Source organism: Pezoporus wallicus, unplaced genomic scaffold (genome assembly GCF_028554395.1).
Source record: "Pezoporus wallicus isolate ANWC-B61680 ecotype Strahan unplaced genomic scaffold, APGP_CSIRO_Pwel_v1 contig_5418, whole genome shotgun sequence".
NCBI lineage: Eukaryota > Metazoa > Chordata > Aves > Psittaciformes > Psittacidae > Pezoporus > Pezoporus wallicus.
The window spans coordinates 2444984-2463721 of NW_026640709.1; the positions used below are offsets into that span (position 1 = coordinate 2444984).

The 18738-nt window shown below is 36.3% G+C and overlaps 1 protein-coding gene across 1 annotated transcript in view; it reads left to right on the top strand.

The window, feature by feature from the left end:
• Positions 1–18738, top strand: part of FSIP1 (fibrous sheath interacting protein 1) — an 80618-nt gene that overhangs the window by 16673 nt on the left and 45207 nt on the right. Inside the window, exons 9-10 of the mRNA XM_057420021.1 lie at positions 2922–3086; positions 10907–11044. Coding sequence (XP_057276004.1) covers positions 2922–3086; positions 10907–11044 — 303 coding nt within the window. The remainder of the gene's footprint in view (positions 1–2921; positions 3087–10906; positions 11045–18738) is intronic.

Below are 18738 nucleotides of genomic sequence, written 5' to 3' on the forward strand. Positions count from 1 at the left end.
AATGAGTAATCTAGACCGCTTCAAGAGGGTCCAGGTAACTGTCCAGCTGATGGCTACTTTCATCTTATTTCTTACTAACTTTTACAAAACTGATGCAACCACGCTGGCTAAAGTAGTGTTTTGGAGGTTATCAATCAAGGCAGATCAGGCTATGCTGTATGAATTCCTCTGTATAGTGTAATGTGGATCAGGTTAAATCAACTTAATTTGACTTGGACTACTAAATATGTCAAATATCCAAGCAGTATTTCTCACTTTTTTAAAAAAGTGTTTTATGAGTATTTAAAATACTTTAGAAGTACATATTCATGCTAATCTAATTTTCAAAGCTGCAGGGGTATAGTTTGTTTCAGATGTTCCACAAGTAATAAGCACTGACTGTGCTGTTATAAAAGTATTGTTCTGAGTTAATGCACAGGAAACATTGGCAGGACAGAAGTTTATTTTCCAGGCAAAGCTATCTTGCAAATACAGAAGAGAATGTGTGAGTCCATTTAACTCTGGAATAAAGTGACTAATAGAGTAATTTGGTTACTTGGAGCACTGGGATATGATGGCATGGGATACAAACAGTGAGCTGTAGCTAGTGAGCCCAGGTGCAGCTTGACTGACTCCTGTAGAGTCATTTCTGTGTGTTTGCACTGTGCCCTTCAATGTCGGATTAGGGGTGGTTAACATGACATCAGTGTAGTACCACATTGGTTACCTATGATGGTCACTGTCTCACCTGAACAGATGCTTCGACAAAGCTGGCAAGCTTCTAGAGATATTTCTGCATGGCTCTTCTGGAGTCAGGTCATGTCCAGTCAGGCTGACTACTTGTGTTGTCATTCTTGTATGAGAAAGCATTAGAAGAACTGATTTTGTTTCACAGAAGAGATGACTCTGTCTTCTTTTTAATTATCTTTTAAATTTTAAGTGGCATGGAGATAACTTGTGACTGGTGTTGGGGCATTCTTTTTTTCTTTTTGTAACTAATATCCTTTACGATAATGGGGATGAACCAGAGGTGACCTCATAGTAGTGGTATCATAATTGGAAGCTGGTGTCTCCTCCTTTTCTGTGGACACTACTGCTTGAATAGCCAGAAGACTAATCTGGAAGGTGCAAGACAGAATTTGCAGTCTTAGGGGAAGTTGGCCCTCTTCTGTTAGGAAAACGAAACCAGTAATACTATCCCACATCCCTGCTTGGCCCTTCTAAGGTCCGGTGTTTCTTTGTGCTCAGGACAGAGACATAATCTGCTAATGTCCTTCCCACTGAATGATGGTTGTGCAGACTTACTTCCCTGAGTATGAGACTGGAGTGCCAGGTTGCTGTGGGGAACCTGCATCTCTTTATGAACATGAGCTCATTTGAGTTAAGAGGGCCAAGCTTATTTATAATATGCAACTGTCTGTACTAGGAGCACATATACATATTTGTTAGTCAGCTGTTAACTGCAATCAAGAGGAAAAAGCCACATAAATCACAAACAGTAAAAGAACTGTTTTTTGTCTCTCCCAGTGTTTCTTGTGATAACATACTGGGGCTCTAGAAAGGTGGCAGCTACTCACCTCAGAGCAGTGCCTTTGCTTTCCTGTGGATGGCCAATTTTCTTCTTTGGTGATACATTGCAAGTTTTATATTGGATCTCACACCCTCATTTTGAGATTTGGCTCCAGGTGGTTTCTGCCATGGCATCAATGTCTGCAGTTTCATTCCAAGCCTGGTTTTGACTTGGATTTGTCTTTTTTAGAAGCAAAAGATAGTTGATGTCTCAAGTTGGCTGTATGGTCAACTATCTGTACAGTTCCTTGGATTTAAGCTGTAATATGGTGTCTCAAGAATAAGTGTGCAGACAAGGAGCGCTGAGATGCAAGGTGTAACAAAAGTAATTCAGGACGATGTTGAAGACAATCCTGGTGCAATTTGAGGGCTGTGCTTCTCCACTTCAGTATTAGCATTGGAAAATGTGAGCTTATAGCAGCATGTTCTTTGTGTTTTCTATCTTAGGACTGGTGGAACCACATGTGCCAGATGCTTTTGTCTTTATCCCTATTCTGTGCACTATTTTGCAAAGAAGCGCAGCACTCTTAAGTTGATTTTCATGTGGGCATCAGACAGTGATGCTTGCTGTGCAGCAGTGGACAACATGATCTATATGCAAGTTAGACCATGTCAAGCAATTATTCCTTCAAAGGGAAGTTGAGGCTGCTATGTTGAACAAATACAGAAACTGCAACAAGGGCAGAGTTTGCATCCATGGAAGGGAGCTATGATAGGAATGGCATGATGTGAGACTATTTTAAAGGTTCAACTGACTTGGCTAAGGGGCTATAAAGTGAGGTGCATCCTTCAGAAAAAGGGGTTCACTATCCAAATGCCTTTCTTGACTGTGCAAGAACTTGATCAAGGGAGTCATATAACCTTCAGAAGAACAGATGGGGAAATTGGGAACTGTCTGATTGCTTTGTGGCCAGCTGGCATGGAGGCAAAACATTTGCTTTTAAGCAGTTTTATTTCAGGGCTTTTAGAGTGGCTATTTAGTGAAGATGCAGGCTTTGGACTTTCACAGAAATAAGTAAATAAGGTTGTGTAAACCTAAACAGCAGAAGTCTGTTTTCCTATTACATTTGAACAATGCATGTAAATGCATATGCTTTCTAAAAATTAAATGTATTTAATTCTTAAGTCCGTTTTAATTTGCTGCTTGGTTATATCTAAAGGTGAAAAAATGTATGCCTCTATTCTGCCTATATCTGCTTTTGAGCGCTAAGTACATGAATATTTGGCAGGTTTCAGCTATATACTAAAATGTATGAAAACTTACGTTTTATTCTTAGTATGGTTGATTTGAAAAATAAATACACTTGATGTGTAACTGTCTTTCAAGTCTTTGGGAATGATGATTAAATGTTTTCTGTGTCTTTCAATAGGAGGATGTATCATCTGGCTGCCAAGCACCAGGAGAAGGGTACATACCTGACCTGATGGAACTTCATGACCTAAAGGAGATAGACATTAAGCTTCAAGCGCTATTATCTCATAGGGATTTTTCAACTATTTCCAGCTCTCACTCAAAACTTCCAAGCCAGATTTATCAGGTATATTACAGAATTTCAGATTTCTTGTTTGAAGTGTGTGTTGAGATCTGATGTAAGTGAAAATACATTATGTGTCCGTATTTGTATTTTTTGCATTTTTCTTTAGTATCTTCTATTTGTTCTCAAAATAAGTGTGAAAGGATGAAGTGAAATCTTTACCTATAGAAATCATACCAGAAAATGATATGTTAGTATTTTTAGTTGGTATATAATTCAAAGACTGTCTTGTTTTTAACATTTTCTGAGTCCACACTTGCAAGAAAATAGTTCATATGCAGGAATTGGTAACTCGGATGGTTTTCCCTATATGAGGGCCTCAGTGATTTTGTCAGCATGGTGACACGTTACCCATGATAATTAATCTTTGGGAATTAGAATTATTTTTCTTCTTACCTCAGGATTCCAAACGTGCTTCTTAACTTATGATCTGAAAGATGAAGCAATTGCTGATAATATTAAAGATTAGAAAATGTATTGAAATTGTGTTTCCCTTATTTGTAATGGCCTTTGTCTTTTTCCGTTACCAGCAGCAGTAAGAACCTTTGGGGTCTTAGCCTTGGGAAATGATTGTTTGAATTTTGTACATAGAAAACTCCTATTTATCCTCTGCCCTGGTAATGTTATAATGCCCTGTTATAATGGAGCATATAATAAAATACCATAATTCCTATTTTGCACTAATTTGCATAAATCTCATTTACTTCTGTAAAATTTACAGTTTATAACCAGAACAGGTATATCAGAGGCTCTGTAAACAGTGTATGTTGTCAAAACCTTGTTTTCAGTTGCAAGTGTATAAGGGATATATCTCTTTGAATGGCTAAAATACCTGTTTTTTGTTTTTTGTGTTTTTTTTTTTTAATAAAGGCACTTTTTTAATGTCATTTTTTTGGATTGACTTCTTTATGACCTTCAGGTTTTGTTTTACCTATAGCAGTGTTTTCTGTTGCTCTAACAGTTTCAGAGGAGTCCCATTTTGATCATGCTGAACTGGGATTTAATGTGTGAAATAGTGACTCCCTAGAGTTGGTAATCAGTTATGCAAATGCTGTTGTCACTCAGTAACTTGAGGTTCATGGACCTGAGCTTGCCAATGATTGCTTGCTTGAAGTTAGTTTGACTGCCTGTGATAATGAATACTCTGTTTGGGAATGTTTGCCCAAGTGGTTGTTGCTTCCTTTTCAGGTAAAAGCTCAGAAGTGTTTGAATGGGATGTATGTGTATGCTTACTGAAGAATAATGCATTACCTTGTTTAATAATACTAAACTTAACGACTGAAAAGAGAGAGTTAATTGCATAAATTACCATTCATTAGTGAAAAGCAGCTGCCCTTCAACTTTGTTTTGCAGGATATAAAAGGCTCTCAGACACTGTAATTCTGGAAAACACAGGATTCCATTTGTCTTTTTTTTTTTTCTTTTTTGTTTGTTTTGTTCAGATAAGCGTATGAGTCATTTTAATAAAAGCTACCAAATAACAGGACTATTTAAAGATGGTTTTATAAATTCAGAGAAAGAACCAAACAGGAAAAATATAAGGTGAAGTGAGTAAAAGGCTTTAGTTATTTAAAACTGGGTTTAGAAGGACACTAATCGTATAAATGCAAAACTAATTTAAAAAAATGCAACAAAACAAAATCCGGAAGCAAAACTTCTGACTCTGCAGCTATCGAGTTCCAGAAGTGTCTTGGTTGTCAGGTGCCTATTTAGTTGACTACAAAATCCTGTAGGTGCTTTCATTCCCATTTCTTTGCATGTCCAGAGCTGCTCTCCTCAGCAGAGGAGAGGGTTGCCTTAGTTTCACTGTGATCCAGACTTCAGGCAAGTAAGTGTTAAATTCTTCCTGAAGCCTGATTTGATCAGAGCAATCTGCATTTGGCATTGTGACATGAATCAATTTGTTTATATTTACCTAGAATTTCAGCAGCTATTTTTTTTTTAATTTTTTTTTTTTTTTTTTATGGTAAGTGGAGGGGAAAAAAGTTGTCTTAACATTCAGGAACTTGGCTGCTTGATTGATGGCTTGGCTTTGCAAACGAGGATTTGGGAAGGGCTTTACCCATGCTTACTACAAGTGCAATGATGACTAAAAGGGCAATGTAGGATAGGCAAATCTGGCTGGAAAAAAGGCTAGTCCTTCAGGATGTTTCCAAACAAGACTGTCATCTCCTGGGTCAATCTCGAGTGACCAATGTCCTGAACCACCTGCATTCAGGGTTGGGTCTGCAGCTTTCAGTGCACCGTATCACCTTATCACTTGACTGCTTACTGTGGAAGCTTCATACCAGGTCTCGCCTTTAGTCCTATTAGTCCTATGTTCTTGGTTATGGTTATTTTTGTTTTGGTAGGTAAAACGTCACTCTTCATACACAGCAATAACAATTCAAGTTCTGAATTTATTTATGTGAGTTTATTCCCCACACCTTCTGTTTCAAATTAAATTAGTAATTGCTTTTTAAAAAAATCAGGAAGCAGCAGTAGCTGAAAAATTAGTGACTACTTTGAGTTTAGAGAGCTTCCTGTCAAAAGGCATGAAAAATGACAGTTTGTTGCTGCTTGTGATCTTTTTAGGACAGTGGTGTTTATCACTATCAATATTCCCTAATACTGTTATAAATGGGAAGTTTTAATGAATGGCTTCTAAAAAATCTTGGTATTCTTGAGACATCAGTTCTGATTTCAAATAATAGGTGGGTCACAGAGTACTATCAGATTTCTTTGTACTGAATGTCTTTGGAACCTGATCAAAAGCAACTGCTCCCTACCTAGAATAGGTCTGAAGAAATTTAATTGAATGATACATTTGCCAGAAGATCTTGCTTTGTGCTATGTTAATGTGAATGTCACAGGCAATACAAAAGCAGTAAGAGTTCTGGTTGTCTGCCCCTTGTTGGGTTTGATTTCAAGTGTTTAATGACAAAATTTTCAATTGCTTCTTCAGCTGATGATAGCAACTAAATGAGGAAGTAAACTAGCTATCGGCACTGGAAGGCTATTATTCTCTGTAAAATCAGTTAGAATTGGGACACATTTAGTAACAGAGCAAATTAAATAGGCAGGAATTACCCTATTTGTTCATCCTTGCACATATTCTCTAAATGCTGTGAGAGACAAAAATCCTTGTGAGACTGCGGATCTGTGGTATTCAAAACTGATAGCGATAATCTGATATTATTGAAGTCCCAGGAAAGTTTCTGTTAATTTCTTTTATTTAGGGTTTCAGTTTATATTATATTGCTACTTCTCCCATAAGCAAGGTAAATTCTGTAAACTTAATTGCTAGATAAAGATGTTGGCACAGATGCTATGGAATGCAAATTAGAACGCTCTGCAATATTTTTTTTCTTAGGAGCTTGGTTTTTTTTAAAGTTTTGTTTTTCAAACTAAGGTGCCAAGCTTAAAAAAAAAAAGTCTGGAGCGTACAGAATTTATTTTGCATGAGTATAGTTGTTGGAGGACACGAATCTAATTTGGAACATGGCTTTCAGTTCCAATCAGAGACTGATTTCAGTGACGTTAATCTTTCTTCAAAAAATCAGTGCTGAAATTCTTTCTGATTTCCATGAGATGTGGGTTTCATCTGAGTATTAGTGATGAGGAACATTTGGAACAATTGTTAGTGTGTAAATAATTTGCTTGGATTTTAATTTAGAACTTTAGACATAATTAAAACAAAATTAGCTTAAAGTTGCATATCATAAAGTGGTACCTTTTTTTTTTTTCCATCCAAGAATTGCATTAGGTACAACTTTCAAAACACAAACACCACTGGCTCAATGGGAGAGCTACTCTCTGCCACTGATACATACTTTGGCAGGGTATAGGAAATCTGACTCTGAAATCTTTAACAACTGGTTTTAATTATCCTTCAGTACCATCACCGAGCTGTTACAGAGAAGCATACAGATTTGTCTTTTTGTGCAATGAGCCCAGATGGATTCAGAATGCTTTTCCATGATTAATGTTCTCTTTTACATGGAAATGCTTCTCATCAAAACTGCATTTCTCTTTGAAGCATTTCTTTGTTCTGGTGCCAACTTAATTACATATTTAAAAATGCTTCTGTCTTGTTTAATTTGTTCCTTCCTAAAAAATATGAAGTTGAATGTAATCCTTGAAGAGACAGGAAAATGGTAGGGTGAGGAATATGAAATGTAAGATTGTGTGTGATGAGTCAAGTTACCAGCTTGAAAAGCTGGAAAACTACCTGAAAATAAAAGGAAATGGAGATGGTGTTTAGAAAAACAATAATATCTGTCTGTTTGATTGTCTATGAAGATGGCTAATGTTGTGTGTTACCCTTATGAGTTCTTTCATACTTGATTTGGTTTCTTTTATCAGCAAAGTGTTCATTTTTCAGTTATAGCAGTAGACTACAGTTGACAGTTTAAATAAATACTCAAAATAATAAAAATTCTGACGATATTTGAACGAGTATAGTTGAAACTAATGTTTCAATTAATGAACTCTTTGATGGCCTATACTCTATGCCAGTACTTCACCAAAAATATGATTTTGATAGATATTTATTTCAGGGCATGGTTAGAAGCAGGTTAATAGGCTGATCAGGCATTTTTGTGTCTCAAGAAGATTGTATGACACTAATACCTTTCATTAGCTGGGATTTTGTTTTTATAGAATTATAAATGTCTATGCAATAAACATTTATAGAATTAATAATGTCTATAGAACAGACATTAGAATTTTGGAGAAAAGGGAGTGCAACAAAAAATGTAGCCATTTCAAATACTGGATATTTCTGTTTTGCACTAGAATTGTTACAGCTTTGGCTGTTGCTAAGTACTTACGTATTTCCTTGTGTAACAGTTTTATTTTCTACTTTATCTTTAAGATACTTAGATCTTTAATCTCAAACTGAGTTCCCCTATGTACACGTGCTGTATAAATCAAACATAAAATATTTTGAAGAATCTGAAATGCTCAGATAAGATGTTTTCTGTGATATAATACTTCCTATGTTCATTTCTGACATCTTGAGAAAACTATTAAAAAATTAGTAAGTGGGGAAAAGTTTCAACTTTACTCATATGTTGTGAGTTCTGATCCATTACTATCCATGTCTGAGAGAAATGAGACTGTAAGAACTACTTCCATGAAAGCAGCAACTTAATGCTTTGTAGTGATCAGATGTCAAATAGATAATTAGGAACAATTATGAAAGGAATACAGAATGAAACAGAAAATATCAGTGTGCTGCTGTATGCATCTGTAGCGCACCATATAGCGGGACCATTGTGCAGTTGTCATCCCTGGATGTCATAAGGAGTACAGAAAAAAAATGGAAAACTGGTTACCAGAATGTTCAGAAGTGTAGAATGGCTTCTATGCAAAGATTGACTTACACAGAGTTTGGAAAAAAGGAGTAAAAGAGAATGTATTTGAAGTGTGCAAAACCATTCTGATCAGAGAGAGGAAAGGGAGAGAGAATAAATTAAATTTTTTTTTTTTTTTTTTACCTTATCATCTAATTAGCATTATGTCAGTTGTGGATATTGATGTTGGAGAAATGTTGAGACAAGTACTTTTTACTTCTGGTTTCTTGTAAATGCTTATAGTCCAGGTTTTATCCAGCACACTGATAGGAATTCTTTAGGTGATATGGCAGAAATCAATTTTCAAGAGAAGTTTATGGAGAATAAAGTCATTGTGTTTATCCCAGTTAAGTATTTCTTTTGATAGAACAATAATGTCTTACCAGAGAAGCAACCAGGCTTAAAATGGTACTATAATAAAAGAAAAAATAAGTCAGGATACACAGTTTTCCTAAAGTTTGAAAGTGTTGCTCATAACTGCTGGCAGTAGCTGAGCTGTCTGCAAAATGAAACATGTATGCCTGAAAATATTTGAAAGACAGAGATCTGCATACAGCTTTTTTTTTCAAAAATGTGTGTGAAAAATAGTAACTCTTTTTAACTCCTCTCGCTGTCAGCTTTTGAATCCAGCTGGTACTGCAGCAACATAATTTTCAGAGATGCTGTATGCAGTTTGAGCTGTTCTTTGAAGGCTGAGTTCATACAAAAAATCCCAACCTGTAGTGCATGCATACAAGCCCCAGAAGAAAACACTGGGAAGTATAGTATAGCATTTAGTGACTTCTCAGTACCATGATCTGTAGCATATTCTCATAGGTGTATTTATAACATTGATTTTTAAAGCAAATCGAAACTACGGCTCTGATCCATGCTGAGCACTAGCTGCTCACATGGTAATATATCTATATATGCAAAGATCAAAATAGTAGATTTAGAAATGTAATTGCAGAAATAGCTATAACTTAAAAAAAAAGAAGAAAGAAAAAGAAATACGATGCCATCATCTTCCTTCCCACCTTTCTATGAACAATTTCGTTTGTATTAAAATCGCTGGAAGAACAAAGCCATATAAAACCAGTTCCTCGTATTAGGAACTTCAGTTATACTTTGAGCTGCCTTGCTAACTCTGTATTTATATTGTAGATATAAAGATCATATCCTTCTTTTGTGTATTAATAAACAAGTTTAAGTCCTTTGGGTTTTTATATTTTGTTTAGATGTCAGTCATGCGGTTTTCTTGCCATTGGGCATCATATTTAATTAACCCCCCCTCTCTCTGTATTTAGAAGCCTAGCTTTAGGCGCTCAATATCAAGAATTTGGCTTTAGGCGCTCCACACTAAACTTCAGCCCAGTTTGGAGAGATTCTAGTCATTAACGGATGGTGCTGTTTATATCTCTGTTACAGGAAAAATTACTGGCATTGTGGTACTGCCAACTATTGCTGATTGGATGTATTCAAAGATTTGTACTGTGTTAAAATTAGTCTATTTTCAGGCAACTGCTAGTTTGGTTTAAACGTTAGAGCTCATGGATTGGTTTGATGTTTAGAAAAGGTTGTTTACAGGTGCTTGCTTTTTTTTATATGTAGTTGGGAAATTTTCTGTTGAACGTTAAATTGCAAAGGTTGTTTCTCTTAGACCTGCTACTAGTCTAAGAGAACTTCTTGTGTGTGTTTATTAAGATTGCTTGAGCTGCTTCTAAGAAAAAGAATGAATAGAGTATGTTTTCATTAAATGGTTGCTCATGTTCCTTTGGGTTGAATTGACTAACGGTTTGGGTGATTTTTTGATTGTTTTTTTTTTATCCTCTGCCATTATTTGGATTCCTTGGGTTCTTCTATAGGATGTTTGGTTTGCAAGACAATGCCCTAGTGTTTTTCCACTTACAACATAACTTTTCTGTTTTTGCCAATACTTGTCTTTCTTAATAATCTAAATTGCATGTAATGAATGTGTTCAGGACTGAGAGAAACTTCGGAATCCTATCCAAAGCTACTGAAGGATGTGGACAATGTGTAACCGAAGTCTTTAATAATGGTTGTGCATCTAACTCCAACCCGCAGAGAGAGGATTCTTTCTTATTTATCATGATATCTAGTAAACAAAACCTACAGGCACTTCTTTTCAGTTCTTGCTTTCCCTTCAGGCCTGATTCTGATCCCTGTATGTTTAGTAAGAGCAAGTTTTGAACCCCTCATTCAGTCTCCCCTATTCTCAGTGCATTTTTATGGTTGCAGAGTTTAAGCATCAAGAAATTCCTCTTAAAATGTGAAGGGGAAGAACACTTTTATTTAAATAAGTCCAGTCTGTTATTTAGCTATTCCATTTAAAAACGTGCATAATAACATTATGCATTTGTGAAATTTGAAATTGACACATTATTCTAAACATTTGAACGTTTTCCTAATAGGAATGAAAAGAACACTTATCTGGATTTGAAGGAATATAAAGTCATATCTTTGATTTCTGCCAATTCTTCTTGTCAGGAGTCTCTGGTTTATGCAAACAGAAGCCTAGAAGCAGTTCCAGGTGAAAAGGTTCTGCGAGACAACAAGGAACGACGTGATCAACAAAATCGTCTGAAAGAAATAGATCTTCAGCTGAAATCCCTAGAGAGAAATCGTGTAAGTTTTCTATTTCTGTTGTATTTTTTTCCCTCAGTTTGAAAACTTTGGAGTCTATAATTGTGTGTGTCTTAAAATACAATTGAATTCTGCAAACTTCCCTTTGGAGGAATCCCCAAGGAAGCAAAGTCTCAATTTTTGCCAACCTGGGAAACATATTTTTCAGTTGTAATGCATGTTTCTCATTAACGTGGTGTTTTTCAAAGTGAAGAAAATGATTCTCCTCTCTTCTCCCCAGAGGGGGATAGCATAAACAATTATAAATAAATACATCCTAAAAGGTTGGTGTTTTTTTTTTTTAATGGCTTTTATAACTCGGAGTTCTCTGAAGGAGATGATCTGGTGGTAATGTTGTATACATTAAGTTATTGTGTGATTTAGTTTTGCTAAATTGATTTAGTGTATTTTTGTAACTTACATTTAATTTTATACATGAATTTCATAGATGCAAGGGCCTTTAAAATAGGAACATGGAAGTGAAATGGTAGTGAAAATCATTACCATTTTAGAAGAAGTATGTCATATCTCATCCTTATTACTACTTCAGTAAAAGTGAGTAGGGGAAAGACAATTTCAAATCCAAGAGCATCCTACTGTTAACCTAGTAGGCAGAAATTATAGTATCATAGAATCATAGGATCATTAGGGTTGGAAAGGACCTTAAGATCATCTAGTTCCAACCCCCCTGCTGTGGGCAGGGACACCTTACGCTAAATCATATCACCCAAGGCCTCCTCCAGCCTGGCCTTGAACACTGCCAGGGATGGAGCATTCACAACCTCCCTGGGCAACCCATTCCAGTGCCTCACCACCCTAACAGTAAAGAATTTCCTTCTTATATCCAATCTAAACTTCCCCTGTTTTAACCCATTACCCCTTCTCCTGTCACTACAGTCTCTAGTGAAGAGTCCCTCTCCAGCATCCCTATAGGCCCATTTCTAAGTCACAGAGCCAGGACTGACAAAACAAAACAGATATACCTCTCTCAAGTGATATATTCTATTATTTTCTCTCTCAGTGAGTATAATTTATTACATTGCTCTCATGTTGTTATAAGGAAATTTAGCTAAAAACTTGTGAAGGTGAACCTCAAGGACTTCAGAAAACTTTTAACTATTTTTCACATATACGTTGTAAATATGCAGTTTGGTCTCTGCTGAAAGAGCTACAAAGCAGTCTATACAGAAGAGAATTAGAGAGAAAATATATAAAACATTAAAAAAAACAGATGAATTCGGAAGGAGAGTCAGACGATACAGATGTCATTTGATTGGCCTGAAAGCCGATGTTGGTATTTATTTTTATGTTGGATCTCTCACAGATCCTCTTAAGAGCACAGGAGAGAAATCATAGAATAGTTAGGGTTGGAAATGACTTTAAGGTCATCTACATCCAGCCACCCTGGCATGGGCAGGGATGCCTCTCACTAGACCATGCCGCCCAAGACTCTGTACAACCTGGCCTTAAACACTGCCAGGGATGGAACATTTACCACTTCTTTGGGTAACTTGTTACAGTGCCTCACCACCCTTACAGTAAAGAACTTCTGTATATCTAACCTGAACTTCCCCTGTTTAAGTTCGAACCCATTACCCCTTCTCCTGTCACTACAGTCCATAATGAAGAGTCTGTCCCCAGCATCCTTATAGGCCCCTTTCAGATACTGGAAGGCTGCTATGAGGTCTCCACGCAGCCTTCTCTTCTCCAGGCTGAACAGCCCCGACTTTCTCAGCCTGTCTTCATACGGGAGGTGCTCCAGTCCCCTGATCATCCTCGTGGCCCTCCTTTGGACTTGTTCCAACAGTTCCATGTCCTTTTTATGTTGAGGACAACAGAACTGTACACAGCGCTCCAGGTGAGGTCTCACGAGAGCATAGTAGAGGGGCAGGATCACCTCCTTTGACCTGCTGGTCATGATCCTTTTGATGTGCCCAGGATACAGTTGGCTTTCTGGGCTGTGAGCGCCCACTACCGGCTCATGTTCATTTTCTCATCGACCAGCACCCCCAAGTCCTTCTCCACAGGGCTGCTCTGAATCTCTTCTCTGCCCAACCTGTAGTTGTGCCTGGGATTGCTCTAACCCAGGTGTTGGACCTTGCACTTGTCATGGTTAAACTTCATGAGGTTGGCATCAGCCCACCTCACAATGTGTCAAGGTCCCTCTGGATGGCATTCCTTCCCTCCAGCGTTATCAACTGAACCACACAGCTTGGTGTCATCGGCAAACTTGCTGAGGGCGCACTCAATCCCACTGTCCATGTCAGCGACAAAGATGTTGAACAAGACTGGTCCCAACTCTGATCCCTGAGGGACACCACTCATTACTGGTCTCCAGGTGGACACTGAGCTATTGACCACAACTCTTTGTGTGTGGCCATCCAGCCAGTTCTTTATCCACCGAGCAGTCCATCTAGTGGTCATCATAAATATGAGTTTGTTATGCCAGACCAAAAATCCATGTAGTCTCCATTTGGCTTGTGGATGTCTTTATTTAGGAGTAGGTTTACCTTCTGCAGTAATCAATATTAGGACAAATAGTGTTCCTGTTCTCTTTTATTGCCCTGAAACAGGCATCTCCAGTGCAAATCAAAAGCTTTGTGGTTCAGATAGCAGCATAACCACAGTAGCATAATCTCAGTTACAGATAACACTGCTGCTGCAGTTGCAAAAACTTCAGCCACTATCTACTTATGCAACATTTATGCTGTCAGTGCTGGAAATACAGAGCTGTTATGGAGTATTTATGGAGTACAGAGAAAAAGGTTTCAGACAAGGAGACAGTGTTTGCTTTAGAGGCTGTTCATGTGTGCATGTGACTACAATAAGGCATATTTGGCTCATACCTGTTTGCAGTACCAAAACGATATTAGAACTTCATTTTAATACAGTGCTCTATTATACTAAACAGTTAAAAGATAGGAGGAAAATAAATATAGGAATTCTGTGCGACTTCAATGTATTGAATGGGTTAATGGGTAAACAGATAAAATAAGCCTGCATATTGTAATCTTTTCCTAGTCACTGACCTTTGTATCGCTTTTTTTCACTACTGACCTTGTTGATGAGGCAAACACAATCTGAGGAAGTGCGTCTGGGAACTGTATGATAGTCTGTAGCAGGCCTGGGAAATGCAGCGGGCTGCTGACTCATTCAAATATTTTGTGTACAAATGGGTCAGTTCCAAGTCTCAGTTGCATTATAGCAGTATTGTTTGGTATTACATTACTCTTGCAACATTTTTTCCTTGGCTAGACTGTGTATATTTAGAACTCTAAATCGATACACTGTAATGTTAATTTATGGTATGTTGCCTGTACCAACGTGTAACTCATGGTCAGACTAGCATTGCTGTGTGCTATGCAGCACCTGGTAAGGCTTCTTCAGGGGAACATGCTGTGTCTTCTTAGCAGCTGCTGCTCTGTAGCATGACTTTGAGATCACAGCATATAGAGGCGAGATATTTATTTATTAGGTTCTCTGTGAGATACTTTGGTTGCCAGTGTAAATAATGAAATATTCAACTCTGAATGAAAGTAGGCTTTTCCTTCTAACAGTAGAGTAAAATATACAGAAAATGTCCACTTCTTTTGTGTGAACAAAGAACAGCCGTCAGAAAATACTGCTTTTTTTTTTTGTTTGTTTGTTTGGTTTTTTTTTGCCTTGATACTCTCTAATCTTATTTCTGGAAAATCCAGTTGTTACTAGAGAAGTTCGGACAAAACAGTGTGCTATCTCCTTCCTTATATATGTATGTGACCTACATAACTGAATGACGTTTTTCTTATTTGGTGTGGGGATGTCTAAAAATGAAAAGACTTGTGCACTGTGGATTGGGTGCCTTGTTTATATAACAAAGTAATATTTTGGCCATCAATTCTGTAACAATGTTAGCAGCAAAACTGCTTTCTGTCAGGAAACTGTGATAAAAACTTAAACTGAATGCTTGGATTGAAGGGGGAGAATACATATTCCATGCTTCCAGAATAATGTGATGATTTCTGGAAATACTGTCTGTTATTCAATAGGTGGCACTGTTCACTGGATGTCAGAGGAGGAAAGCCTTGGCATGCTTTTAAGGGCCGTTATTACTGGTGAAGATGTAATTTCTGCGATATAAAATACAATTTGTAAGAGATCACCTCTTGGTTTTGGCAAGATTCCAGTTTTGCAGCTTTTTATGTTCAGTTATTTTTCTAGCTTAGTTACTTAAATTCTCTATTTAAAATTAAGGTTTTTAAAATTCACATTGCATCTAAATTTCTCCTTTACTTTTTCTTAAACCACTGTAATTCACTATGTAAAATTGGAAATAAATTCTCTGCTCTGAGTAGAGGAGGATTTGTCAGGAGTTAGGAATGTTATTTCTGAACGCATGGTTATAATGGGCTTTATAATTTTAAAATTAAATATTTTACAAGTTTAATGTCTCAGGGTTGACTTATTTTAAAAATATACTCAAAAAAAAAATCCCTTGAGGAAATATTTTCTTTTTGTTGTTTCATTTGTTTGCTTGGTTTTGTTTCCTGAATGGAAATTATGGATAGTTTAACTAAGCAGAAGTTAGCTCTGTGTGTTAGGGAGTAACTTGCAGTAGGTATAAAGATAACTTTATTAATAATTATTTTTTGAACAATAGAATTTTGTATTTCTTCTGCTAGTATAAAATGATTTTTTTGGAATGGATTTGTATAATGTTAGCTTTACTCTGACCTTCTCTTTAAGCAGGAAGAATGCACTCATCATACTTCTGGAGCAGGCTACTTAGTAGGTGCTGGCTTCTGAAATTGTAAAATTTATGGATTCTTCCACTACACTTTCCCTTATATATGCTGTAAGGCTTCATGGTTTCAGCTAAGTCTGGGACTAAGCCCACAAAACAAGGCTGGAAGAGAAGACTCTAACATACTTTAAAATTGATATAAACCCAAGAAAGTTGCTAAATATTATGCTTGAAGTAATGTATCTAAGGGCTTTAGAATTTGCATCTCCCCCCACCCTTTTTTTTTTCGGGGGGGGGAGGGCGGGGGGGGTTTAGGGGGTAAAAATTGTCCGCAGTGAATTAATATACTAAAGAATGTATTGTATGCATTGTTGAAACACATTGTGAAATTTCAATCCAACTGAAATGTGTTTGTACCATGGTGTCTGGGCCCTTGCTGAATTTCTTTTAGGTTTTAGCTTGACCTTAGTTCACTTGTTCTTCACTTGAAGCCATGGCTGACTCTCTGCGCATTCTTTCATCTTTCAGTTTCCTGGAAACCATTGAGCTTATCTTTGTTTTGTGAATTGCATTGTTAACTGCTGCTTCAAAAAAAAAAAAGTTGAGCCGCCAAATGCGTGTTGCTGAGCATTAATGAAAAGAATTTTATGTAGAAAGTATAGTAAATGTAGTTATTTTTCAATTGCGGCTTCTACTAGTTGGCCATTTGTGATAATCCAGTTGCATGCTTGATGATGTGTTGTATTGCTTCGTGGCAGACAGTAGGTTCAAAAGCACATCAAAGCAAGCTGTTAAGTAAGATAGTTTCACCTTTGCTAGGTATGTTTATCTATTTCAAATGTCTTACACTGGAAACTAATTTTGCCTTCCTAGTCACAAGTGCCTGTTTTGGGGTTTTGGTTAAATGTATAAATATATATATAAAAAATATATTGAAAATGCACATTGAACATGTACACATTTGATTGTGTGTATACATATGTATAAATAGTGTTATCTCTTAGAACAACTGAGATACTGATATCTACTTTAAAAAAAAGTCTGCTTACTTGCACTAAGTACTTTTAAAATACAAGCTAAATCTCGTTTGCCTAGTCTTAAATTGATCTTCAAATGTCCATACATCTCTAGGAATTATTTTTTCACAAGTTTATGCAATCTAGTTGCCAAATGCAGTATGTGATTGTCAATTATTGAGATCTTTTAAAATATCAAATAATATGAAAATACACATATTCTGTTATCTGAATATCTGAACTTTGCAGGAAGGTGACCAATTGCTGTGGATGATGCAGAACTAAAATAGTAAATATATCGATGCTGTCAAGAACTTTGATTACCTGCAGGAGCAAAAGGCATGGTTCTTCTTGATACAGAATAATGTCTGTCTGTGGGGGAAAAAACGATCAGGATTAAATTCATTATTTTTTAGTGCTGCAGGAAGTCTTGCAACCATTTCATGCTTTACCCTACATCAGAATAATGAGGGGATTTGTTGTTATACAACAACAAACTAACAGCTTTTTCCCTGAAACCAATTGAATTCAATGCACCTGATCCTGAGTCTCTATTGGACAACTTTGAGAAAAGGAGAGTAATTTGTTCCTGGCTTCTACTACAAGTCTTTTTTCCCTTTAAAGAGAAGGACAAAATAAAGTCCTACCATATATTTAGAGGGTAATTTCTGAACTAAATAGTCATTTAACATGGTTTTAAATTACAGTGTCTGCAGAAATTAATTACTAATACTTCTGAACACAGGAACATAGGCATATTTTTTTTATTTTGTTCACTGTTAGTCTTTCTAGGTTCTTCTGACATGCTGTGTGGTAACATATAAATAGCAAACATCTTTATATCAATTCACACAATGTCATGTCTGTTTCTGAATAAGCATATGTGTATAGGTCCATAACAGTAGAACTTGTTTAATTAGACATTTTTGTAACACATATTTAATTGCACCAAATAGAGCAAAAAAGGACAACTCTTCTAAATAAGGTTGAGGTGTACCACTTGTTATGTTTTTCCTTCAGAAGATATTGACAAGTTCCTAAATTCACTTGCCAAACTGTTACCAAGCTTCAAACAGATCTTGTTTATTCAAGTTCTACAAGAATTTGTTCTCATTATGTGATTGTACAAAGGTGTTTCAGAATGAAATGTGGTATCATTTCTACCTGGGAGAAAATATTAGTGTGAAAACCTTATTTTCTTCATTTAAGAAACTATTTAGAATCTTTTAAGCTACTACACACATAAAGAGAGAAATAAGATAAATAGCAGATTGATAGTTTAAATATTGCTCTCATATGATTAAAATATATTTCCTGTTGATTGTTTTTCACAGGATGGTGGACAAGAATGAAATAGCTGCTATAAGTATTTATAATAAATAACTTGAAAACTAAAAATTGTAGTAAGACAATATAAATTTTGTATAACTTAAATTTTTAGTACTAAATTATATTAAAATATTAATCAGTTAAAGTTTTAATGATGCTTCTAGTTTATATAAAAATTATTAAGATGATATTTACATATATGCTGGAGCCAGTTAAATTGAACTACATCCATATGATGGTTAGAAACGTTGCCAACTTGCATCACAAGAATTAGTTCTGCATTGATACTGTGTATGAGAAGTCATTTGCTGAAATGTGATACCTGCAGTGAGGCCCGTTTTAAACGTAATGAATTCTCTGACCATTCAATGTACCTATCCTCTGTCTCCCAGAATGTAGTTTCCTGTTAAGATGATGACTGCTAGTCGTTTCCCCCAGAATGTGTAGGAGAAAATTGAGAAGCATCTCCCTTTTTGTACTTGTCTCAGATGATTTTGAACAAAGGCAACCTTTTGTCTTTTCTTTTTTTTATTTTTGTGTGTGTGTGTTGTGTTTCTCTAACCACTGTAGTAGTTGTTCTCATTCTCTTTCCCAGTATCTTGCATATGATCTCATTTTCTTCTGTAGAG